The 27891-nt window shown below is 36.7% G+C and overlaps 1 protein-coding gene across 3 annotated transcripts in view; it reads right to left on the bottom strand.

Annotated features, from left to right (window-relative positions):
* Positions 1 to 27891, bottom strand: part of SPAG9 (sperm associated antigen 9) — a 112358-nt gene that overhangs the window by 35841 nt on the left and 48626 nt on the right. For 2 of the 3 annotated variants that reach the window (XM_090292774.1, XM_090292775.1), the window contains exons 4-8: positions 26865 to 26959; positions 20942 to 21092; positions 5910 to 6117; positions 5249 to 5348; positions 2936 to 3057 (exon numbers count right to left, since the gene is read on the bottom strand). In XM_090292774.1, coding sequence (XP_090148900.1) covers positions 2936 to 3057; positions 5249 to 5348; positions 5910 to 6117; positions 20942 to 21092; positions 26865 to 26959 — 676 coding nt within the window. Of the gene's footprint in view, positions 1 to 2935; positions 3058 to 5248; positions 5349 to 5909; positions 6118 to 20941; positions 21093 to 26008; positions 26351 to 26864; positions 26960 to 27891 lie in introns of those variants that run through there. The other variant, XM_090292776.1, reaches the window with a different exon arrangement.

The raw sequence follows: 27891 nt of genomic DNA, 5'->3' as shown, positions 1-27891 counted from the left end.
TGGAGAAGTAGAAAATATAGACCATAATCAAGAGAAAGAAAACCCCAATATAAGGATGCATGAAAGTATGATTTCTAAGTTCTAGAATGTGGCCATGGGGAAGAAGTGACTAAAGTGAATGGAGAAAGGGATCAATAAAAATAAAGTCAGGGGATGAGATACCGATCAAGATAAAGGTCAAACTGTGAGGCATTATCTCTATTAAATTATTAAAATCAGAAAAAAGGAATATAAGCACTGAGTACATGTATAATGATCACAAAAAATTTATATCCTTGAACAAGAGAAGAGTTTTATAATATGTTAATTAGAAAAATGAATAACTGAGTTATAGAAATAGGCCATGTACTTATTTATCAATCCAAGTCCAATTAACAAACCTTGGGAAACAATTTTGTTAGTTTAGCTGTATCCCATTTAGTGAGTGTGAGACCTCAATTGCTGTCACTGAACCACATAGAAGGGAAGCCAAGAACAAATAAGTGCCTTGGAAATTTCATTTACTATCTTTGACCAAAAAATGTTCATGTAGGCATAAGTTGCTACACTTATGGTAATATTTTAAAAGCTTCTAATTTGAAACATTCTAGAAATAAATATACCAATATCTGCAAAAAGGAAAATATAATTTACAGTCTATTTCTTATTTTCAAAGTGGGGAGGAAACCACAGTATGAGAATTTTACTTTTAACCTATTTATTATGCTTAATTTTTTTGACTTAAAGATGAAACTTTTGAAAAATGCCTGATTTAAAAGACCACAATTATTTCTAAGTACTATGCTACTTCTTCACTCTTTAAAAAAAAAAAGTTTGGGCTAATATAGTCAAAAATTAAGATTACTCAATATTGGACTATGAGGCAGCAGAGGGTACTAACTACATTAAAAAGTACTTCAAGCCCTGGCTGCTGTGGCTCAGTGGACTGAGCATCAGCCTAAGAGCCAAGTGTCACTGGTTCAATTCCCAGTCAGGGCACATGACTATGTTGCAGGCCAGGTCCCTCCCCAGTTGGGGGTGCGTGAGAGGCAACTACACATTGATATTTTTTCTCCCTCTCTTTTTCCCTCCCTTCCCCTCTCTCTAAAATAAATAAATAAAATACTTCAAAAAAAAAAAAAAAAAGGCTCTAAAATGCAAAGTCCCAACCCTACCTTTAAGAGAAAAAAATAAGGTACTTCATTCTAGTTAAATTCAATGGGGCAGCATGAAGGACATTTTTGGGGTGATGTATATGATTCTGGTCTGGTGGTGGTTACACAACTCCGTGCATTTGTCAAAACTCAAATTATTCTCCAAAGAGTGAATTTTACTGTATACAAACTTGAATCTAAATTTAAACATTTAAAAATTCTCTTTTCTAGCATTTTTCACATCTGCCCCTCGATTTTGCCAGGGATTCAGTTTCTTAAACAATCGAATCTTAAAGGAAGTTTTCATGCATAATTTAATGTTAAATAAAGTTAAAGCATAACTTTAAATGTAAAAACTGAGTATTCTTTATGAATTAATCCTTTCACCCTCCTTGAGAAATGCAAACTCATTCAAGTCCAATGATCTGCTTTACTTACACTTTAATAATGGGAGCCCATGTCTTACACAGAATACACTTATTTATATGCTTTCAATCTTTCTTACTAGATAGACTGGAAGCTCTGTTTATACAGAACTCATGATTCCTTCAGAAAATAATTTAGACTGTCAAGGACATAAATGGTAATCAATAATTTAACATAGAGACATAGATTTTTAAAAATACTGTAAGGGTTTCAATTTTTGTAAGGTCTTACATTATAAGAAAAGGTAACCAAAGCTATTTGACATGAGTCAGAATCACGCGTGTAATTACTGTTGAAAGGACCTTCAGAGATGACCTAGAACAGGACTTAGCAAGTTTTTTTGTACAGGGTCAAATGGTGAAATATTTTAGGCTTTTTAAACCATATGATCTCTGCTGTAGATTACTTAAGTCTTCTGTTGTAGTGCAAAATCAACTCTAGACAATAAACAAGTGAGCGTGGTGATGTTCCAATAAAACTTTATTCACACACATAGGAGGTAAGCTGGATTTCACTCATGAGCTGCAGTTTGCCCAGCCCCTGAAAGAGCGTCCAACCTCTTTCTTTTATACACAAAGAAACTAATGCCAAGAGAGGTTAAATTCTCTGGCAAAGGTACCAGATAAATAGAAGAGCCACCGCACTATTCTTTTCAAACCAGGTGTTCTTAAATAACACACATCCTAGAATTATTACATTTCCTTCATAAAACTGAAACAGAATACTCAGTGAAATCTCAAAAAAAAACAAGTGTTGTAATTTCTTAATTAATTAAGGCCAATAGAATTTTCTTCTTATTTCAGAGAGGGAGGGAGGGAAGGGGAGAGAGACACAGAGTGGGGGGATGGGACAGACAGACAGACATCGTTTGCCTCCTGCATGTGCCCCAACCAGGGACCGAACACACAACCTAGGCATGTGCCCTGACTGAGAATCAAACCTGTGACCCTTCAGTTTATGGGAATGACGCTTCAAAAAACCAAGCCGCACTGGCCAGGGCAAGGTCAACAAAATTTAATGAAATCTATTTGAGCCAGGAACTTCACTATCCATAAATCTATACATCTACACACATAAACATCACTGTATTCCTTATGTATAATACTGTCTCAAAAAACAGCAAGTGTTCAATAAATTGTGTTCTATGAATTCAAAATACAAATTTAAGTGCAATTCAATTTTAGGTATATCCATATACAAAAATGCTTTCATTTAAAACTTTCATGATGTCAAAGAATATATTCCTATTAATTACCTAAATGTGCAATAACTGTACCACTAAGCAGTTAGGGATGTTGCAAAGGAATTTTCAATTAAATCATTTAAATCATCTATTTTTAAATCAGTACAATACTTTTTCAGATAAGCTATCATACCTAATAAGTCTGCTCCTTCATCCACATCTCCAATTAGGCCTGAGCCAGCTGAAGACAGTTCTTCAAAGAGAGACTCGGTGTTGCGATCAAAAGCTTTGTTCTCTATGCCTCTGGTGGGAGTGCTATGCAACAGGAACAACAAAACCAAATCAAGAACACTACAAAGACTTGAACAGTGTTAATGAGTACAATAGGCTAAGTTACATAGAAATTGTTTTACCTAATACTTAGAATACAAAATGTGATTTCAAAAGGTTTCTCAAAGGTTTCCTAAGAAAGTCCCATTAAATTCCACAGAGATAACTGGTGAAGAACGCAGTGTTTTAGCAGTGAGAGCCCAGCGAACATGACGGTGGCTAACAGGGCACTACTACTCTGTTCTGATTCAGGCAATTATCTAAACGCTTCACATATATTACTTTGGTGAAGCCTCACACCTACTCTACAAAATAGGTGCTGCTATTATCCCACTTTTACAGAAGAGGAAATTAGAGAGGTTAAGAAATTTGCCAAGATCACCCAGCAAATGAATAAAAGAGGCAGGATTTAAACCCAGGCAATCTGGTTTCAGAATCCATGATCTTAACTACCATGTTCTATGTTGCTTGGGTATACATTGGCTTGGCTGTTTTAGTTTTCTTTTAAATGCAAATACCCAGTCCCACTGAGCCGAGAATTTGATGTCAAGAAAACATTCTATAAAAACCCTGGCACAAGAAGGGTAGTCAGAGCAGCAACTCTATAGAGCAGCACAAAGCTAAAACAACCTAAGTTAACAGGGTACAGATGAAATAAACTATGTGTATATATAAAGTTAAAAACATTAAAATAGAGCTTTATAAACTAAGGAAATCCACTATATAAAGCTATTCCAAAAAAAGAGCAAAACTATGTATAATGTAATCCTTTTTCGTGGGAGTGGAGGGAAATGGGAAAATGCGTGTGTGTTTGTACATTAATGTTATAGTGATAGAAAAGAATCTATGCAGGATTTCCAATATAAACATGTTGAACTGAGCATAGTCATTTCTCACCCAATAATTCAAAATTCAACTGAAGCCACAGTAAAGGGATTAAAAAGGACCCACAGGACATAGAAAAAGAAACTTGAGCAGATGAAATGTGAACAAAATTCTGTAAGATGGAAAACAGATGGGCAAAGAGTAGAAAATGATTTAACAGACAAGCGAAAGCTGACACCCAAGCTGAGCGCTTTAGGGAGGACGCCAGATGCTGTCAGAACCCCTGCAGGCCCAAGAACGAAGGAACCAGCAATGGGCAGAGGAGCACGCAAGGGGGAATGCGAAGCAGAAGGATGGGATGAAAAACCACACAAGAGGCAGTGTGAGGCCTAGGTCCAAGCCTATAGAAGACTTAGACCTTTCTTCTTGTAGAACAGCTCCCTGAATAGTGGCAGCCAAGTTTAAGCATCACAGGCAGGACACTGGAGAATAAGTCATTAAGTGCAAGCAAAACAGACACAGAGCATCAGACAATGAATTATGTAAAATACTGATGATGGTGACATTACGTAACATTTATTGAACCGGGCACTTTACCAGTGATTTCACATATATTGATTCATTCACTTCTCACAGGTATCTGAGGTATTATTATATATTCCTTTTATGAATGAGAAAACTTATCTCTGATTCAAATCCAAGGCAGGATTTGAATCCACATGGTCTTACCCTAGACTCATGCTTTCAACCATTACTGCATACTGCACAATGTCTAGCAGTGATCAATAAAGAACATGTATTTTTAATGGTCATTATTAATTAAAGGATAAAATGTATGGAAGAAATTAAAAGGCAGTAGCTCCTGTTTGATATCCTTGAACATCAATCTATTTCAGATGACCTTGATTAAGATGATATATAACCATTTTCTTCCCACCACTAAACACCCTCCTCATGTAATATGAGAGGAATTTCTTCCAATAGTGAGACCATTACACTTCTGAAGGGAGTACATTCTCTTTTCCTGATCTGGGAGAAGGAACAAAGTTTGCTCAAATTGTTAATTCTCCCACTCCTCTTCCATGTTTCCTTAAGGTCCAGAATGCATGGGATATCCTTTGGCTGTCTTTTTTTCATTCTTCCACATGCTCCTAATACCTGATTCTGCAAAGGCAACATCTCATAAAACATTTAAACCATGTACAATGTCCAGTTTCAAAAACAGAAATACCAACATTTTTTCAGCAAAACAATTAAATGCATCTTGTCTCATCAGAGACCAGAGAGCAATGGTATACTTCTGTGAGAGGGAAAAGAAGAATAAAATGACTTAATCTGACATTTACGGCACCTTGAGCCTTTATATCCACTGAGATCTTTGTCCATATCCAACTCAGGAGTGGATTCGATGATTGCTTGAACTTCTGACTTCTCTTCATTTTCTGCAGAGCCTTAAGAAAGGACATAATGACACAAATAATGAATATATTATATACTATCCCTAATATGAAAATCCTGTTGCCTCTATGGTTGTAAATACATAATTTGTTCATAAAAATCTTAAAAGACAGGATTCTAGGAAACAAAGTATAAAACAATATGTCATATATTCAATTAACAGTTAATATCAGGAACTAATAAATAAGCAAAGCTTTTATTTGTATTTCTCAGGACACAGTGCAGCATATCCTAGGCAAGAACTCCCTATTTTCATTCCTATTTAAGGGGTGGAATATAGAGAAACTAAGCAAAGACTAAAGATCTGAGGCGGGGACAGAAAAACAGTATCTTCCTACCTTTTAGGCTCTCTAACCCTCCAGCCTCCAACATTTTTCTCTCTAAAACTTTATTTAATCACCACCTCTTTAAGCTTATTTATAATTGAGTACAATGACTTATTTATCTATTTTATACACCCAAAGCACCAACAACCCAATTATAAATTTTCTCATACAACATCATATGGATTTACTGAATACCTTGCCAGTAAGTAAAGAACTAGGGTCACGTACCTGTTGATACATTTCTAGTTTCCTGGGCTACCTGTACTTCAATATGCTTGCTTATCTCTGACTTATTTGATGTATCTGCATCCTTCAAAAATCCTTCAGTGTCTTCCTTTAAGGGAGTATCAGTAGGAAGTGCTGCCACATCCGAAGCAGCTATTGATGCTGGAGTGGTAGCTTTAGATCCTCCTTGGCTAACATCAGAAAGTTCATCCTACAAGTAAGAATTACAGAAAAAATTTTAAATAATTTATTTTAAACCAGTTTTAAAATGCATTAAGAAATAAACTTGCTGAGAAAACATTCTATTAAAAAACTTATGAAGAGTCACCGTGTTGGGGGTGGGACTGAGGAGGCCTAATATATGGTGATGGAAGATGGTTTGACTTTAGGGTGGTGGGCACACAATCCAATATAGAGATCTTGTATCATAAACATGTACACTTGGAACTGTTTATATTGTTCTTGGGCTTGTACAATAGTTGGTTGGCTACTGATTATTTTGTTGTTGCTCGTGGTCATTTTAAGAACCATATATCCACGACAGATATTGATCCATTTACCAAAAACAAATCTTTGAGAGTATGAATCTATCAAAAGAAAAATAAACCAGTTTATCCATGAGAGCATATGATACTTACTTAAAAGAAAATTTAAGTGACATAGGAAAATGCTTATATGTTAAACTGGAAAAAAACATATATTAAAAATAATAAGAAGAAGAAATGTATGCATGTTGTCATTTGTAATAGCAAAAAGATGACAAACCACTAAAATGCTCCAAAACAAGAAATTAAGCAAATTACAGTACATCCACACAACAGAAATACAATACAGCAATTAAAAACTGTGGCTCAGTTGGTTGGGCATTGTCCCACAAAGCAAAAGGTCACCAATTTGATTTCTGATCGGGGCACATGCCTGGGTTGCAGGTTCGGTCCCCAGTCTAGACACATAAAGAGGCAACAACCGATCCATGTTTCTCTCCCTCTCTTTCTCCTTTCCTTCCCCTCCCTCTAAACATAGATAAGTAAAATCTTAAAAAAAAACAAACCACCAACAGCCTGAGTTGCAGAAAAATATTACTGAGATGGAAAATATTCAGAATATTTAACAAGGAGATAGGGGATTAAAAGGTTTGTACAGTATGATCGATTAAAAAAAAGATGGCTAGAAAAAATTCTGTTAGGACATATCTGACAATTTTAATAGTGCCACTTGGTAGCAGGATAATGATTTTTGCTTTCTCTTTGCCCTTGTAGCATTTATATATTTTTTAAATAGAAAAACTTATAAAAGTTGGAATATAAATCTTTATATAATAGTGTCAAAAAATGTAAGTATATAAAGTGATTAGACAGTAAAAATTCTTTCCTGCTTATAATACTTTCCTATTTCCAAATTTTTTAACAACAGGCATGTGCTACTTTTATGAAGAGAAAAAGTAAATATGTTCTAAATAAATTTGAATTAGTGCATTAGATGAAATTATCTTTCACCTTGAAAGTTTTGAGAAGAAAATCATTCATACTATTTATGAATTTAAAAAGCTATCCAAGACTTCTGGCCAAGATGGAGGTGTAGAGAGACACGCTGGGTCTCCCTCCACAACTAAGAAGGAGCACAACTACCTCAAAACTAGGAACAACCAGAAGTTCCAGAAAATCAAACTGCATGGAAGTCCAGCAAACAAAGATATGAAGAAGAAATACTCATCCAGACAGGTAGGAGGGGCGGAGCCAGGGTGGAGAGGATGCGGTGTGGTGGTGGCAGCAGTGGCAGCAGTAGCAGGCCAGTGGAAAGCGCAGTCACACGTTTTAAAAATTCAGGAGGGACACACAGGGACCATTCCCAGCTCCTCACTGGACCTCACAGCTCACAGTCCCAGCACTGGGGAACATCAAGCCTCATTGCTTCTGACTGTGCAGACCAATGGGGGTTGGTGTGGAGGCAGAAACTGTCGGTCTCAGCAGAGTCCACTTGTTTAAAGGTCCCCCATGGTCCTAGAATATCCACAGACCCACCCACTCTGGGAACGGCAGTCAGGGCAGCAGCTAGAGAGGCGCCAGTACGGTGCGGAAGTGGGAGAGGTGCGTGGAAAATGAGCGAGTGCTGGGCAGGCGGCATTGTTCCCTCTTGGACCCCTCCCCCACATACAGCGCCACAACGTGGTGGTGAAACAAGTCGCACAGTACTGATGAATCCCTAAGGCTCCGCCCCTTACAACATAACAGTAGTGACAGCTCTACCTGGGATGCGGAGGCAAACAAACAGAATGAGGAGACAGAGAAGTATGGCCCAAAAGGGGGAATGAATCAAGGTTCCAGTTGGAGAACTAAGCGATGAGGAGATAGCCAACGTAACAGATAAGGAGATAGACAACCTAACAGATGCAGAATTCAAAACACTGGTGATAAAGATGCTCACAGGCTTGACAGATATGCTTGAGTATGGTAAATGCATAAAAGAAGTGAAGGCGATGCTAAGTGAAACGAAGGAAAATCTACATAAAACAAATGGTAAAGGGAAGGAAATTGGGGTTCAAATCAATGATCTGGAACATAAGGAAGAAAGAAACAGTCAACCAGTGCAGAATGAGGAAGCAAGAATTGAAAAAAATGAGGAAAACTTCCCAAACTTTGTGAAGGAGATGGATATACAGGTCCGGGAAGCACGGAGGGTCCCGGGAGAGCTGAACCCAGAGGGGACCACACCAGGATGCATCATGACTGAGATGCCAAAGGTGAAAGATAAAGACAGAGTCCTAGGGGCAGCAAGAGAGAGGCGGAGAGTTGCCTACAGGGAGGTGCCTACAGGACTATCAGCTGATTTCTCAGAGGACACTTTGCAGGCAGGAAGGGACTAGCAAGCAGTATTCAATGTGATGAAAAGCAACCTACAACCGGGATTACTCTATCCAGCAAATCTATCATTTGGAATGGAAGGGCAGATGAAGTGCTTCCCAGACAAGGTGAAGCTAAAGGAGCTCATCATCACCAAGCCATTATTATATGAAATGTCAAAGGGACTAACTTAAGAAAAAGAAGATCAAAGTTATGAACACTAAAATGACAACAAACTCACAACTATCAACAACAGAATCTAAAAAAATAAAAACAAAATTCAACTAAGCAAACCAGAATAGGGACAGAATCATAGGTACGGGGACCATTTGGAGGGTTATCAGCTGGGAGGGGGGAGGGGGAGAAATGGGGAAATGGTGCAGGGATTAAGAAGCATAATCGGTTGGTACAAAATAGACAGGGGGATATTAAGAATACTACAGGAAAGGGTGAAGCCAAAGAACTTATATGCACGATCCACTGACATGAACTAAGGGGGATGGGATTGCTGGAGGGAAGGGAGGGGGGTACTGGGCAGAGGGGAGCAAAGCGGAAAAAAACTGGAACTACTATAACAACATAATCAATAAAATATACTTAAAAAAAAAAAAAAAAGCTATCCAGTCATTATTGCCCGTGTTAAAGATAACTTCATTTATCTGTCATTGGAAGTGCAATACTAACCGTATGCTAATTATCCAAACTGTACAGCCAACTATTTCCTTCTGTGCATGTCTAATACTGGACTGATTTCCAATGGGAAGAGAAGACAAACCAAAGAAATAAGTAGTTCAATTCTCTATCACCTCCTCCCCTCTTAAAATTAAAAGACAAAATTGCTGACTATTTCCTTGACCTCGTGACTAGTACCTAATATAGTATCTGATAAAAATTTACTGATCAAGCAAATTAGCCTGTTTGGAGTTGCATCAAAAAAACTGACAGTAATATTTCTGGAGCCAAAGAGGCGTATATATAGTGAAGACAACTAGAAGCCACCCTGAGTACCAGCCTTTTGGTCTTTGCTTTGATAAAAGTGGTATTATCTAAGTTAATCTAACAGCATGGTTAATTTATATTCATGTCATCATATACATGAATTCCCACTTTTTGAAGGTTTAAAATATAAAGTACAGCCCTGGCTGGTGTGGGCTCAGTTGGTTGGCACGTCATCCCATAAACAAAAAGGTCATGGGTTGATTCCTGGTCAGGGCACCTGCCTGGGTTGTGGTTTCAGTCCCAGTCAGGGCATGAACAACAGGAAAACTGATTGATGTTTCTTTCACTTCGATGTTTCTCTCCCTCCCGCTCTCCTTCCCTTCCCCTCTCCCTCAAATCAGTAAGCACGTCCTCTAGTGAGGATTTAAAAAAAAAAACACACACACCATTTGAAAATTAATATAAAATAAACAGTCCACATTCTTGATGAATAGTGTTGATGAACAACAACTAAACCCATCTAGACTGTGGATTCAGAAAGCCCTAGAGAATATGAAGTTCATCTACACAGAGAAAATAATATGGGTTTAAAGCTATTTAAAAAATAATTAATTTAAGAAAATTAGTTCCTCTTCTTCCTTATCATGTCCACCCCAAGGTCTAGTTATTTTTATCATTAAAAAAAAAAAATGACTTAGCAATTAAGAGTTCACAATACAATACAAACAGTAAGGCAAAAGCCCTCCTCCCTGGGTTCTTTTGTGGATCTGGAAGTTATGATAGTAACCAGGGCAGAGCTGAACCTAAAACAGGAAAAGGACTGTGACTGTCAACCCAGAACAGGAAACAAATCTCAAGGTTTAGGGTTACAAGGAAGTGGTAAATTAGGATCTGTTTGGAAGAACAGGATGTTGTGCATTTGTCCTGTGCTAGCCAAATAACATGAAATTTATTTATCTGAAGCTTATTTCCCTTTTATACTTTAACACATAAAAATAGTTTCACTCATTAAAATACCTCACTGTGTGGGCTGTACTTCTGACAAGTGGATCCCAGGGATAGAGCATAAAAGCTGAGGAGAGAAAAGCCCTGAATTTTAGAGGATGGTTTTCAAAAGATCTATTTCTCCTTGGTCTCCCAGGCAGGTGACATAAAGTTTCTAAAATTAGCTGGGTAGCACTGAGATGGGAATTCTCTGCTGCAGTGTTTGGCTAGGAATGCAATATTCTTATGTTGTATCTCCTATGGAAGGAATTATGAAATTCAGTCCTTAACAATGTCTCCAACTAAAGACAAAGACAAGCCTAAATATTTACCTGTTAAAAGATTAAATTTATATCACTTTTAGTCAACAGTAAGCTCATAAGATACCATGTGCAAAATGAGGGAGCATTCTTACTAGTACCTAAGTGGAAACTGAAGCATTTATGTGAATTTTTCAATATAAAGTTATAGGAGAGTTGCATGCTATTATTTTACATTTAACCAGTGGCTTCTGGAAACCTGCAATTTCTATTTTATGTCAGTCATATGGAAGGCTGTAGTGTTTTGGCTAATAGTCTTGACTACAAACGTCATTTTATTTATCTGAAGACCACTGACCTATCAATTCCAATTGCCTGATGTCACTAAGATATGTTTTTCAATGGCACATATGGGTGTCAAACATGGATATTTACATGCCTGTCAAATCTCTGATAAATGTACTTATTTTATAACCCCATTCCCCTCTGCAGTCTTTAAGCAATTCTCACACTGTATGTAGGCTGTGCATGTCACTGGAGAATGTCCACAAAAAGCAGCGACCTGGTTTGGAATTCCAGTGCTCTAACCAAAGGAATGGCAATTCTATGCATGTTTAAGTCATACATTAAAAAAAATAGCTGTCAAATAAAATCCCCAAAACCCTGTCATTCAAAGACGATATACAAATAGGCAACAAGCATATGAAAAGATGTTCAATATCACTGATCATCAGAAAAATGTAAATCAAAACCACAACAAGATACCACCTCACACTATGTTCACGGCAGCACTATTCACAATGGCTAAAAGGTGGAAGAAACCCAAGTGTCTAGTGACAGATGAATGAATAAACAAAACATGTTATATATATATATATATATATATATATATATATATATATATATATATATATATACAATGGAATATCATTCAGCCTTAAAAAGAAAGAAAACCCGGGGCGCATTTGAGATCTTGCTCCCCAACAATGTCACTGTCACAGACCTGCCTGCCAAGGGGCTTCCATGAACCTGGATTTACCCTGACCAAGTAGGTTGGAGATATCTTATTTGGCTTTATATCCCTAGTGCTCAGCCTATCGAGGCTGAGATGAAGTAGGCTCTTAACAGATGTCTGCTGTATGAAGCTGAATGACACCCTGATTGGGGCTACAGAAATCTGTTCAACCAGGGAGGCAGCCCATGGTAAAATGACACACTGAGCTGTCTCCGGGATCCATAAAAAGTATGTACATTCTGTCCTGAAGAAGGTATTTGCGCAAAGCATACTAGTTTTCTTAGAGCTGTATAAATGTAAATAAGCTGCATGATTTACTATATTTTTCTCTCCCTCATTTCAAAATGCCGGCTTCAGAGGAGGAGTAAACGATAGATTACAGTAGAGCCTTGGCAACCACTGTAGAGGAAATAACTTTCTTTCGTATTTCAGTGAATAACATCAACAGTCTTCCAAACTGAGCACTTGACGTTGTGAGAAGACCAGCTGAGGAGCAACCAATGGTCAATCACTTTCGTACACTTTTTGCAAAATGTTTTGAAACACCATTCTCACCTCCTGCTCTCCAGCCTTCAGATTCAGGACTACTCCTGACCTGGTAAGAGGTAAAGATTTTAAGAGAAAAATATTATATATTTTCTAAATGTTAGCATATTTCTAAGTATTTTTTTTCTTTTGGCTTATACTACCTCAGAATGACAAGATACATCTTTCTATTACCTACTACATTAAAATGAGAGGTTGGGTTTTGTTTTGTTTTTTAACTTAAAATCACTGCCTTAAAGCCTCTAGTTTAAGCAGTATCAGGGTTCAGAAGTCACCACGGGAATCACATCTTATATTTTATCAATAAGCAGCCACCACTTAACCCTTTTTTTCTATTCAGACAACTCTATGAAATCTTCCTGAAATTTATTCTAATCATCTTGACTATTTAACACACTAAATATTCTAGTTTAATGCTCAATTCAGCAGCACATATAGTAAATATTCCAGTTTAGCATACATGGAAATGTTCACTGCACCTTCCTTGTCCCCCCACATCATTTCTGAAACTTAGAAAAACACAAATAATCAAAGGGTGACCAAGATTCAAATACTTTTTTTACAGAACATCTATGTATGCATATTCTTTATTTATAGCTGTATACTTGCCCTTTATGACACCAAAGCAACTTCAAGTTTTAAATATTCTTGGTCTGGAAATTTACCACAGTCTTTTCAAAAGCCTGAAATATAGCTGCCAGCTCTCTGATAATTCGCTCTCAAACAAACAAACCCCATAGATTAGCAAGACATGATTCACTTTAAAGACTGGATTGTTTCTCCTTTAATGTTTATTTATATAACCTTTGATTTTGGATTCTCATCATCTTTAACCATTTTCAACTATTCATTTAATCAAAAGTTAGGTTAAAAAAAAAATGAGTGACTATAAAAATGAAGACTATGAACCTGCAGTTTTAAATGAAAGATGAAAAGCAAGCTGCAGAAAAATACCTAAAGAATAAAGCCATTTATCTTCCAAAGACATTATTAATATGTATAATCTTTATGCATATGTAAGGAGAAAAGTCTGAAAGATACATCAATGATTGGGGAGAAAGAGTGTAATTTAGGGCTGGAGAAACTTAACAGTTTTACTTTAGATCCTTCTATATTATTTAAAATTGTGAAACTGTATTAATATAACTTATAAAAAATTCTTAAGCCTCTTTTACAAAATATTTGGACTCTGATTACCTTAACAGAATTTCTAATATCTGGCATTGTGCCTGACATAGTGGCATCAACAAATATTTTTTAATGCAAAAAGCAAAGTAATTTTTCTTCAACAGGAAATATTTAGTTATCTTTCCTATTCTAAAAGCTCATTTAAACATTAAACGTCAATAAGTTTATAACAGCTTATGTGCCAATTACTTCAAAAGAAGCCACATCAATATATAAGCTTTAAACACCATCACATGCAGATTGTGTTGTTTAGGTTCACCAATTTTCTTTGTCAACATCGAACCCAATAAATATGCCAAAAAGAAAAACTCACTTATAAGCACCCACTAGGAAAACAACTAATTCGATCCCTCCTTCCCCAAGAAATAGCTTAAAGGGGAGAAAGTATATATTTTACAATTTTATTTGTCTTTATACCTCAATAAAATGGAATGAATGAATGAATAGGGAGAAAGCACAGAAGGATTAAAAGAAGTAAATCTTCATCCTTTTTTTCCCCTTCAAACTCCAACAGTTAGCTGTCTTTGGTTTCTGAAGTTATCAAATAAAGATAAACGTAAGGAAAAAAGTGTATGAATAAAAATTGATGTTATAGAAGAAATTCCTTATCCTCTGTCAAAAGCAAAATGAAATATTACAGTACATAATCCATTTTTCTTAAAATTTTTATTTCTATTTACCCTACTGTAAACACTAATAGCAAAGTGCAAAAGAAGGTAATGTATAATATAAACAAATTCCAAACAAGCACATTTAGTGCCTAGATCTTGATTCCTAAATATCATTCTCCAATAAAAGGAACAAGGACTCTTTGGAGAAGTAGTCGATTGTGGGGCTGAGGCAGGGAAAATAGAAGAACTTTTTGGAAGGAAGAAAGGAAGGAAGGAGGGAGGGAAGGTAGGTCTGAATAGCAAAGGATGGGGCATGTCAAAAGGGTACAGAAATCAACCTGGAAGAGCTCCCAATGTCTAAAGCTGAAACAATTTAAGCCACAAAATAAATGACAGCATTAGATAACCTACATAATAAAATAAATGTCCGTGAGTACAAACAGGAAGAAAGAAGATTGGAAGGAAGGGAAGAATGAAGGAGGGAAGGAGAAAGAACAGCTCTCCCTTACAGAAGAATTTTAGTTAATAAATGTAGAGGATGAAGAAAACGGAGAGTAAGCATTGGGATACCACAATAATAACTGTAGATAAGATCCACTGATGGATACTAAGATCAGTGGATGAAAGTTTGAAAAAGGGGTGCACAGACCTAAAGTACATCCACCATGAATATATATTAATTATAAAGGGAAAAATAGTAACTTTACAATGGAGAATCCGACATGCACCAGCTAAAGTAAGTGATCAAGGTTAACATCACCTCTAAAGCATATTGCATTTGGAGGATTCTTGCCAAAAATCTGTAACCTCAATCTAATAATGAGAAATCAGAGAAGCCCAAATTGAGACATTCTGCAATATAACTAACCAGTACCCTTCAAACCTTAAGATAATGAAAGGCTGAAAAAATGTCACACATTGGAAGAGACTGAGGAAACATAATGCAAAGCAATTTTCTTAAAATTTTATTTTAAAGGCCAGACAGATGGACTAAAAAAAAAAAAAAAAAAAAAAGGATGGGGCATGTTGAAAGAGTACAAGAGTCCACCTGAAAAGAGATCCCAATATCCAAAGCTGGAACAATTTAAACCACAAATGTCAGATCCTGGAACATAAAAAGGACAGTAGTGGGAAAACTGACATACCCAAATACAAGCCTGTGCTTTAGCTAACGGTATTGTGCCAATGTTAATGTCTTAGTTTGGATAACTATACAATGGTTAGTTAACATTGGGGAATGCTAGGTGATGGGATAGATTGGAAGTCTGCACTATTTCTACAATTTTTCTATAAGTCAAAAATATTCAAAACAAAACATTTTAAAAACTGGGAGCTTTCACTGTTTGAGAATTTAAAATTACACATGCATTTTATAAGAGAAATCTTCAATCACAATAGATACAGGAATAAGGTTCAACTACTGTAGAGATCCAAATTTGGGAAAACTAAAGAAATAGGAACAATTTAAGAACTTAACCACAAATGGAGGAGCACGAAAAGCTCTTCTGAACAAGAATGCCATGCTGGCTCTGTTCAAACATCCCCTGTTCTGCATGCAAAGCACATCCCCTGAAGAATGCAGCACCCATTGACTGCTGGCTCTATATACCAAGCCCTGCTTACCAGAGTTTCTCACAACAGTTCTACTAAAGTATTTCAAGTCAGATGGTTTTAAAAGAACTCTAAACCAAATTCCCACAAGCAGGTCCCAATACATGTTTTTTGGTTAAAACTGTTTTTCTCAGTTCTGAAAGTCACATTCTAGTAACAATTAACAACCCAGGAGAGTCTTTTTTGGAGTATGTATACATGTGCATATATTCACACACATGTCTTTAGGCATGTGTAGGAGCACATATATGTATAGGTATATAGACACATGAGTATATGTAAAACTGGATGAAGCCTGTGAAATCACTGATACCAACCAAGGTCTAGAGAAAGAAAGCAGGAACATTTTATGTGTAGGATATTTTGATATTTAAAATATTTTATTCTCTCTCTTTCAATATTTGGGCATAAAGAAGAGATATGTGGACTCTAAAATTACAAAGCAATAAAAAATTTACACAGCATTGCCAGTGAAAAGTATAATTCCTTTGGCAGGTGATTTGGCAGTACCTATCAAAATCTTAAATACGTGCCTTTACCCAGCCATCCCACCTATGAGAATTATAAATACAAGTACAAAATTATGCACACGATTTTCTACTGCAGCATTGTGAATAATAGCAAAAGACTAGGAAAAACTAAGGTGTCCCATCAATAAAGAAGATGTCAGTGCAGCTGGGATACGTGAGCCCCTCTCCCTGCCCTTTCTCTGCTGTTAATTCTGATGTATCATCTTCCTTCACGCCCTTGTTTTAAATTTCAATACTGGATTCTTCTTCTAAGCCTACAAACAACCCAGTCTCTCCCATACTAAGAGTACTTTTCCCTTCACCCTGCCAACTCAAGTTATCCTTTTTCTCTCCTCCCACTACAGCACCTTTCTTCAGTAACCTAGACTTTCTATTTCCTTCTTTTATAATTCACATCCACTCTTGTTGTTGGCCCTGCAACTCAACCTGCTCAAGCCTACACTCACAAATCCAGCCCTCATCCTACCTGACTTCTCCATACAGCCGACTCTGCTAACAACTCTTTCCATTCTAAAACTCTATTGTCCCTTGACTTCCAGGGGTGCTGTCTCTTGTGGCCTCTCCTCGCTCCCACTACAAAACCCCCAATCCTGCCAACGCCCTTTTCTCTCCCTGTACACCTTCTGCCTCCTCTCCATTTTAGGCTGCCCCAACCCGCACCCCACGATGCTGCGTAAGGACGCACGAGGCTTCCTCGCCTGCTGAGACTGACACCCTACGCCTATAACCTTTCCTTGGGGAGATCCTCATCACTGTGTTCAGGATCTGACACCCCCTTAAGTCAGGCCATCCCTCTGTAGGGATGTCCTTTATACTGCCGGGACTCTGACTGTTTACAGCAGGCTATCCCGACATAGGTAACCTCCTAACCTTGCTCAGGTTTTGACACTTACCCCACAACACCCTGTGAACACTTACCTTGCTTTGTCCTACCTAGCAGCTTTAGGATTGAAATGTGCCGAAATAACAGAGAAAGGGCAGCTAATGCAATACTACACCATCCTAATAATTACCGCTTTCTAGTACGTCATGATACCTAAGGGACCAAGTTCTTCTTCTTTGTCTTCTTTCAGGACTGTTGTGGGTTATTCTTGGCCTTTTGTTCTCCAATTCTTTCTTTATTTTCAGCTTGTTCATGAATATAATTCAATTGGATGAACAATCCTACCTTAACATTTTTGTCCATCACCAGCCTACTTTTATAATACATTTTTAACAGTCCAGTTTTGGTCATTTAACATGCTTTTTACCAATTTTACTAGAAGCCCCCTAGCAAAAAAATCTGTTAATGATGAAATAAAAACTACTCTGCTTTTTACCTGTTGACCTCTAAACTAGACTTGAAGATCATCAATAGGGTATCAAGTGAGGCTTCATGTAAGCTGTGACATTTAGAATGGCCTTGAAAGAGGGAATTTCTTTATTGGTGGTAACCTAAGCAGGATACAAATATGTATGTGGAAAAACTATAAAGAAAAGCAATTGGATGCTGAGGTCTGGAGTTCAGGGGAAGGGGTCATGGTCGGAGATTCAAATCTGTGAACATCAGATGTGTGGATGGCATTTACAGACATGGAACTTGAGTGACCCAGATTGAGTAGAGAGGAAAGCTGAGCTTTAAGCCCTGGGAACTCCGACATTTAGAGGTCCAAAAGAAGCAATGGAGAAAGAGCAGTGAAGCGAACAAGTGAGAGAGTGGTGTCCTGGAAGGAGAGTAAAGAAAAAAGCATCTCAAGAAGCAGAGCATTCAAATGTGTCAGATGCTGCTACAATGCAGGGTGAGGAGTGATATAATTTTCCACTAGATTTGAGAAGGTGGATTCTGGGGCACCCTGAGAAAGGGATGTTGGTACAAGAAGTAGACCTGAAAGTCTCAGGAGTGGGATGAAGATAAAACAATTTTTCCTCAAACAGGCCAGTTTGTCCCCACCTCAAAACCTTTACAGATGCTATTTGATCATCCCCAAACACTCACTCCTCCGGACCTTTCCATGCTCATGCACATCCCTCACGTCAAGTACAAGTCACCTCCTCCGAGAGGCCTTCCCTCACCATCCTAAAATAAGCACCCCTCCCTAGTATTAATTACTCTCTAGCCCCTTATCTTGCTTTCTTTTAATAGTACATAACAATACTTAAAATTCTGTTGTTTCACTTATTTACTTATTTATTGATCTCCCCCACAAGAATATGATAAATGAAAGAATAGTATGTAGAAATACTTCTTTTTAAGGACAATGTGGACATTTTTCTAGGTACATTATTCCTGGCAGATTTTCCAATACCTGAAGATAGAACCTTGTTGACTACAAATCTCTTACAATAAAAAATTTGCAATACAGCAACAAAAAAGGTCCATGACTTTACCATCACTGGCAAATCCCCTTGCCTGCCGTTCTTCTGAAAGTTTCCTACAGTTCTACTTCCTTGGTTATAACCAATCCTGTGCTTTTCTCACAAAACATTTTCATCTTAACCTGAATTCACAGAAAAAATTGTGCTGGTAAAACTAATATTAATTATAATTCTCACTTGCAATTTTTTTTCATAATGAAGGCAAAGCATGCCCTAAATATAGTCAGTCATCCCTAAAGTCCTCAAATGAAAGTCGCAGAATACTGTAAGTTAGAGATTAGTCTAGTCCAGCTCCTGTCAAGCAGAAACCGAGACCAGTGGGTACATGTGATACAGTCCACAAGTAAACACTGAACTGACTCCCAGCCCTTCATAAAGTTAGATAAAGACATCTGGTTAATAATAAGGATTTGGGTAAATAATAAAACATGTTCTAATTATTAGACCTACTTTACAAACTAGACTTCTGAAATTTTGTAATGCACCACTCTATTCCTGGAAATCCCTATCTGTTGAGTCTTTATCTCATTTTAGTGGCTGCATATTCAGAGTAGAGTGAGACAGGATTTTATTTTAAAAACTCTCTGGGGAGTACTTGTCTTAGTATCTCTGGGAGGACACACACAAAAACACCTATGATTAAGTCCATATTGATAAGTCTTAATCAGTTTATAACTTGCCAGTAAAGTTCTGTCACAGCCTGTCATTGGATTAAATAACAAGAGAATTATAATAATCTTCTCTTAAGGTGCCTTTGGGTAATTAAAACACTGTTACCATATGGTATACATTTTTGATGTATCAAAAGTATCCCTCCTACTTAATTTTGTTTTGGGAAAGGGACACAGCAAGTAGGCGACTGAGGGATGGGTGTTTTAGAAGTTTTATTAAACCTACAGAGAGGCAAAAAAAAAACCAAAAAAACCCCCAGTGTGGCCGCAGCAGTAAAGAAAGAGAGAGTCTCCTGCCTGGCATCACTGTAGACTGATATTAAGCAGCTGCATGATTAGCTTCTAATAAACTGAGCAACAAGCAAAAGAGAAGAGGAAAAAGGGGAGGTTAGTCTTACTGTTAAAAACAGTTTTCAGGGGGAAAAGCTACAAAGTATTTACTGACTGCTTAGTGCTCTGAGCACATTTCAAAGGTCAATGGAATGATTCTAAATACTTCCACCTTCTAGAGCTGAGAAATAGACCATTTATATAATCTTACAAGAGTCTTTCCAACATTTGAAACAAATAATTCATTAAACAAACATGTTCTGAGTGGCCACTATGGGCTAGACCCTAGTACATTAACTGCTTGGATTTGATGTTCTTAGTGGAGAGAAAGAGACAAAGTCAATGAGTAAATGACTTAGCTGTTTTAAGAGTATCCTAACAGCTATCTTCAAATACTTATATGATAAGTACTTTGGAGATTAAAAAAAACAAAACAAAAAACCCAGCAGGAAAAGGAATTAAGATGTAAATAACTCATTTGTATTCATTGTAGGTGGCCAGTTTGCTTTATGACAGAGTATATTTTATAAACAAGGTTCTTTTATAATTAACATTCCTTTTGTAAGTATATAAGCATTCCACTTTATAAAAATTCATTATTAGTATATCTCCATTTCTAGAGTACATTATTTATATATTACACCATATGATATATATATTATACATATATATCATATATATATATATATATATTTTTATAACTTACCTGATGACAAGTACTTGGTCAAGAATATAATCTATGATGAATTAACACAGTGTACTTTTGGATATTGCTTTATGGGGGTTTTTAAGGAAGGAACTGATTTTTTAAAAGTGAAGCCCTACTGAATTGTGAGGCTTCCAAAAGTGAACTAAGGATTTCAGCGGGCAATGATCTTCAATTCTAAAAAGCATAATTAAGTTCACTAGTCACCCCATGCTAAATTCACACATGTAGCCTAAATCAAATAGAAATTTTGGTCATTAATATCATTAATAATTTGAAAAAGAATAGTAAAAACTAAAACTCTTTGGGAAGAGCTCATTAGAAAAAAGTTGTACAAACTAAAATGTATACAATTTAATTTTTACTATGTTTTGGTTGTCTAGAACTTCAATTTGGATTAAAAAACCTTATGAAATGTAAATTGAATATTTCAGCAAAATAAAGTTTACCTTCAGGCTGGTATGAGAACGTGGTTGACTTAACTCCTGAAATTTCCATTGCTCTGATCCAGGGGTCTCTCCACCTTTCTTGGTGTCAGGAGTAAGCAATCCATCTCCAACAGGTAATGGGAAAATCCCCAACGATATAGGGCGTTCTTTTCTATATGGAGAGGGGAGAGAGAAAAAAATTAAGCATTTATTCATTTTTAATTCTTTATTCATCGTGACTATAAGCAATAAACCTGGGATGTTATGACTTTAGAATCATTACTTTTAAATGATATTGTCTTTCTATCTGAACAAGTATGCTTACCAAAGAGAAAGTACAGGTTCTCAGAAGTTTATATTAGCCCGAAGAAATCAACTAAGAAATGGTTAAGAAATTTCATAAATTACTGATGAGTTCCTTGCCCAGAAAGCAGTCTGTGGTCTGCTTTCACAGAGAATACTGCTAAATGTTCACTCAGGCTTAAACTGCTCTAGGGTAACTTGCAGCCTCCTCCTTTGGAAGTGACCCTAACCTCTTCTAGACTTCCCAAGTCTTCACACTAACTCCTAGATGTTCACCCTACCTCCTTCAGGGTCTGCCTTTTCTGCCTAAAGCAAAGTGAACATATGATCTAAATCAGGGTAACTGATTAAATAGTAAAAAGAGCTCAAAAGAACTCTATCCCCTAAAGCAAGAAAGCTGCATTTTTTCTATAGAACCCATGTATGAGCTCCTTTTAATCACAGAACATATGAGAAAACCACTGTCAGTTTTTCCAAACAAGGAGGCCAAAAAATTCTATGAAAGACTAGTTTCCATTGCTTTGTGGGAAATTTCAAAGAACAAGAGTTACAATTTTAATAATAATAGAATTGCAACAAGAAACTCGTCCTTTGCTGATGCAGAGACGATTCCAAATCAAAGGGATTTGAAAGGGTGGAAGCAAGCCTACCACAAGGTCATCCTAGGTCATTAACTCAAAACTGGCAAGAAATGAGACACTGAAGGTTTGGGGCCTTCTGGAACTCAACCTCTCCTGGCAATAATTTAACTCAGAATAGAAACACTGAGGTTATAAATAAAATTGAAAAATATTCAGTTTTACTATGTAAGTATTTTATTCTGTAAACTAATGTTTATATCAAGAAACTTAAGCCACTTTTGAAATGTGCCCCTTTAACACAAAGGGCTTGCTCTTGCATTCCTATTAACTGTCAGAAAGGATCTGTAACACTGGCAGAACAGTTTCTTATAGATCAGGTGAAGAAAAAGGGTCAAGAGACTGCATTTTATTCAGGTTGTATGCACAAAAAAATGAAACAGGACTTTACCAGTTAATTATTCATCACTTCTTCACACTTCGTACTTTTCCTACTTGATTTGGGAGAAAAATTCGAATGCAGGTAAGCAGCACAATATAACACTAGATTTTAGTACCAAACCCAAGTTTGATGAGCTACCAAACAGCCAAATGACAAAAATTAAAGTAACTCATCAACTATTCTGTTTATACCAGTTATTCCCAAATGCTGGCTCAGCAATAAAGCTTTCATAATTTCACAGCAAAGAGAGGCATTATTATATCATTATAGGATAATATAGTACATATTTTATACATATACATGTCCATATATCATAGAACCTGTTCTTTCTTAAAAATGATCCTTTTCTATATCTTCTTTGCTTCTTTGATTTTAAAATTCTTTCCTTCATCAAATAATGATAGCAACTGGAAAGTGTTGTTTGTTTTTTCTAACGTCCATACTTGGCAAAATAAAGTTGTTGATCTGATGTCTATCCCTCAAGTTTGAAGGAACATATTTTGGGAACTGAAAATCTAAAGTTCTAAGGGCTACTAGATGATTTGTTAAAAAAGAATCTTAATAAAATGAGCAAAAAAGTGACTGAGAATTTAATAGTTGGAGTTTAATGGAAAGCTTTCTAACCCAAAATACAAAGACAACCAGGAAGATATTACAGACTTCATGTGAATCCATCATACTCCTAATGAAATCAAAATACAGGCCAGTCATCAGAATTATCTTCTTCATATCAAACACTGAAAAAGTGTAAAACTGATGGGGGACTCAAATGTTGGAGAATTTTTGTTTCGAATACAGCTAATGAGCTTAGTAATCAATGTATGTAAAAAGCTATTGTTTCAGGAACTGGAGGCATGACCCACCTTGATTCCAGGAAACCATAAGAAGTCCCACCTGTGTGCCTCAGGGGGACTGCGGGCAATCAAGACGGTATCTGAGCCATTGTACTTCAGGATGACCGCTGCCAAGGACACAAAGACCACAGCCCAGGGCACAGGGACCACCGCCCAGGGCACAGATGAAAGGACACTGCAGCTTTTATCCAATTAACCTTTTCCCTGAATTCCAACCCCCTTACCTACTCTTATAAAAGGGCCCATTTTATACTGGAATTTAATAGTCTATTAGGGTACAAACCCGCTGTCATCTCAGATCATGGACCACCACCCATAAAGATTCAATCCCTGTCTCTGCTTACGGGACTGGTACATAACAGGCAGAATGAGCACCAGCTTTTCAGGTTTCAAAACTATTAGGGGAAGGAGTCTGCTGTTGATTCAAGTTTTACTTTTCTACTACGACTGTTAATTACAATAATTGTTCATACCTCTTTATCTTGTTTTTATTAATCACTCAGATACTGCTCTAGAGACAGGGAATTTTCTTCCACCACTGACAGCTCTCTTGTCAATGGCACTCAGGGTTATATTGTTAGAACTCTTAAAAAACAATCTTACTATTATACATACATCCCTTCTCTCTTCTTTTTACTGATAAATTACATATGAGTTAGGGGGAAGGAGAAACACATGTAATTACGCAAGCCAGCTGGAATCCTACTTTTGAAAGGAAACCCCAAAATGTGAACATTAATTCTGTACTATGTTGGTATGCATGTTTAGCACTCTATTATTAAATGCTTCAGTAAAATTCACAGAAGAAACCAAAGAATGGGACACATGGAAAAATATGAAGTGGCAGATTTAAACCTCAGATGATTCAATGCTATTACTGTCTAGAAACAAAGTTATCATCAACTATCAGAAGCCTTGTTTATATTCTTTTAAAAAGGCCTTAGTTCCATACATCCATTTTTTAGTTATTTACTGAAATGTTACCTTACATGCATAAGTAATTTCACAAATGTGTTTTGGCAATATTAACATTTAAAATAAATAATTATTAATAAAATCAAATACATAAAGAGCAGTAAAAAAAGATTACATTTGTTCAATACCATGTGGCAAGCACTGAAGTGGATGATATATTTATATTATCTCATTAATCCTCATAAGGAAATAGGGATTATTCTCCCACTTTTCAGATTAGGAAAAGTGATGCTCAGAGACTCCAGACACTAGTAACTGGCAGACAGGATTCAAAGTCAAACCTGTTTGACTCCAAGGCCCATGTGCTTTCCTTGGAACTATTTCTTGACAGTTTAATTTTAATATTGAAGACTGTGATATCCTTATTCAGATTAACAGCAACTTTTGTGTCAAGGAACTTTTTGAATTTAATCATAATTTATTTAATCAATAAAATAGCTGGAGCTAAAATAGTTCTGCTAAAAAGGGGGTACACATAAGCAACTATGAAGGGTATTTAATTGTTAGTTTACTATATGTCTTGTAACTGATTAGGTACAAAATAATCATCTCACTTGATTTTTAAAACCACCCAATGGGGTAAGACTCAGAGGATGAATCTCAGGCACACAGAAATTTAGCAATTTGCTAAAGGTCCTACAGCTAACACATGGAAGAGCATGTGCACCCAGGCAGCCCAGTTCCATAGCCCCTTACCCACCACACAGCATAGCACTGACTTCTCAACAGAACCAAAACACAAAACAGACCTTTAAAATTAGTCTTATTTGAATCTACATATTCTTGAGTTGTTATAATTTCCTAAAAGCTTACATATACCTACACACATATATAAACCTTTTATGTACTGAAATACACACACGTAATAAGATTGTTCCTCATTTTTATAAAACCAGGAAAGGAAATAAATGACCAAGGTATCTAGTTCTACACCATAAAATTTAATTTCTGGGCCTTAAATTAACGTTGAACATGAACTGACCTGTGAATTACAAAGAACAGATTGAAGAAATTTACTACTTTAATTCCTCTTAATTTATCTAAATCCACAATTAGAAGTATTTTAAGTAAACATTTAAATAATAAAAGCTATACACTATGAATCTTAATTTAAAACCATGTGCAAAGCAGAAAGCTGAACAAATCCGACAGTTTAATTTGATGAGTTAGAAACAAAAGAAACCTAAACCTTAAGCCTCTAAAATGTAAGAGATGGTTCTTACAGGGTACAAGAACAGTGAACAGCAGAAAAGCTACAGAGATTAATGACTACCCCCACAAGTTGGCATGAATATTTGTCACCCAAGTCTACAAAGAAAGGGCAACATCTGACTAAACAATAGTGAATAGGCTTTGTAAAGCTTTCACAACTTTGATGTGTAAATAATGGAGGAAAATGTATCCCTTGCCCTAGAAGGTTTAAATTCTTTCACTTTAAAATATAATTTAAGAGAAAAATTAGTTCCCATGAGCTGCTATCAAAAATTGCAAAAATAACGATTGAACCTCTATCAGTCAAAGGATAATTGGAACAAAATAAACACCTCCAGCCTTTGTCTAATCAACTCCAGGTCCCAGCATAAAAGATATTTGCCACTAACTGCTCCTATGCTAAACCAGAGGTTGTATGAACTTGGACCTACCACTTTACTATGCTCGCCTCTCACTCTTTCAACACTCTGCTTAAAACAAGACCACACTGACCTTGTACTTGTAGGTAAGTACAATATGAAACCCTTTCCCTAAGTCCATGGTTTCCAAACACAAAGCAGCGTCCCTAAATGCTGGCCTACAAATGAATACAAATAAAAATAGAAACCCTAGCTTCAGGCCATTTTCCATTGTTTCAATCTGCAATAGAAATGGTTTACAAAGCAGATATGAAGCTTGAGCAAAACCAACTAAAAAGGGTCTGCTAAGAGACTGGATGGAGTACCTGAGTATCCTTGGTAGGTTCTGCGTCAGAGCTGGCACACCGGTAGAGATAGAAAAGTGCACAAGCAGCAAAACAGAGAGAGATACTAAGATAGCAGAATTAATGACCACCGCCCCGCCAACAAAGCCAAACACAAACAGCAGCATGCATCCAGGATTCATGGCGCTGCGCTGGCATGGTGAACCGCCCGAACCAGGAGGCCTACACAGGGGCCAAAGGGGTATCTTTGTAGTAAGGATCTGTCATTCAGCTGCTGCCGCGAAAACAATGCCATCAGCAGCAGCTTTCCACTCGGCCCTGCAGCAGCTCCGAAGCGATGATGTCAGCCCGCTCTCCCCACCTCATAACCATAGAGCTGCTGCTCCCAGCATTTATGCAGCAATCCCAGCGACAGGCAGCCTATTAACTATGCTCCTCTCCACTAAGAGTCCTGGCTTAGCCCATTGGCTACAATGCTTGGAGATCTACATAATTTATTCACACTCCTACCTCAAACAGAAGTCTCGTTAACTCTTTCAAACATGCCTCTCAGTAACAAAAAGGACTTTAAACCATAACTAAAATTGCTCAGCGTTCCCGCAAATCAGAAAAATTTAAACCCACTGTAATCTCCATTATTAGAAAACAACCAAAATACCTCAGTATGCTGCTAATATGACATGGCGCACAATTTACCTTCGAAACAGTGAAGGTTGTTTCTATTTTTCTATGCTATTCTTTCCCATAGCATTCCAACCACAGTAGAGAGCTTTTGAATCAGACTATTGTTCCAGGATTAAAGAATAGGGAGAGACAGAAATAGACCAGTTATTTATTTATTTTTTTCTCTCAAGGCAAAACACATAGCACAGCTTACCTAATTCTACTATGAGCTGTAGACTCTAGTTGATCACTCCCTGAGAGCTGATGAAGTTTTGTTCTTTCTAAGTGTTCCATATAATTATGGATCATCTGTTTTGAAGGAAAAAAATACACAAAATTTAAGACTAATACCTGGAATAAAAACATTGAGTTTTAACAAGGAAAACATTTTTTTGTATAAATTTCTTATTTATCAGATTTCCCAAGTTCCATATAAATGAATATTAGGCCCTGGCTGGATATCCTGCTCAGTTGGTTAGAGCATTGTCCCAATACAGCATTCCCTCACTTATCATGGGTACTACGTTCTAGACACCCCACAACAGGTGAAAATCCACGAAGTAGGAACCTTACATTTATTTTAGTATTTATATATATTTTAAGGCTTTATAACCCTTCCCACACACTTATAAACCATTCCCAGTCCCTTATTAACCTTTTCCATACTTTTATAAACTCTACTTATGTTCTTAAACATATTCTACACTTTTAAACCTATGTAACTTTAACAACATACGTATACAGTACTGCAAAATACTGAGACATAGCAAAAAATCTGCGATAAATAATTAAATATAATATTTTTTAAAATCCCGTGATACACTGAGGCCGCGATAAGTGAACCGTGATAGAGAGGGACTGCTGTATAACAAAGCTGCAGGTTCAATCCTCAGTTAGGGCACATACAATAATTAACCAATGAATGCATAAATAAGTAGAACAGCAAATCTATGTCTCTCTCTCTCTCTCCCCGTCCCATCCCTCTCTTTCTCTAAAAAATAATAAATCAATTTTTAAAATTATTTTTTTAAGAGTATCAGAATAAAAAAAATTTGGAGGGGAGGGTTGGGGGAGGTAGAAGAGGGCAAAGGAGGGATACATGGGGACAGAAGGAGACCACTTCAGGCAACGGGTGCACAATGCAGTGTGCAGATGATGCTTTGTTGCGCTGTGCACTTGAAACCAGTATGGTGTTGTTAATCAATGTCACCCCAATAAACTCAATTTTAAAAAATTTTAGC

The sequence above is a fragment of the Furipterus horrens genome, unplaced genomic scaffold, assembly GCF_987537825.1.
Source record: "Furipterus horrens unplaced genomic scaffold, mFurHor1.1.pri manual_scaffold_11, whole genome shotgun sequence".
NCBI classification, from domain to species: Eukaryota; Metazoa; Chordata; class Mammalia; order Chiroptera; family Furipteridae; genus Furipterus; species Furipterus horrens.
This window is presented reverse-complemented; position numbering and strand designations above follow the sequence as displayed.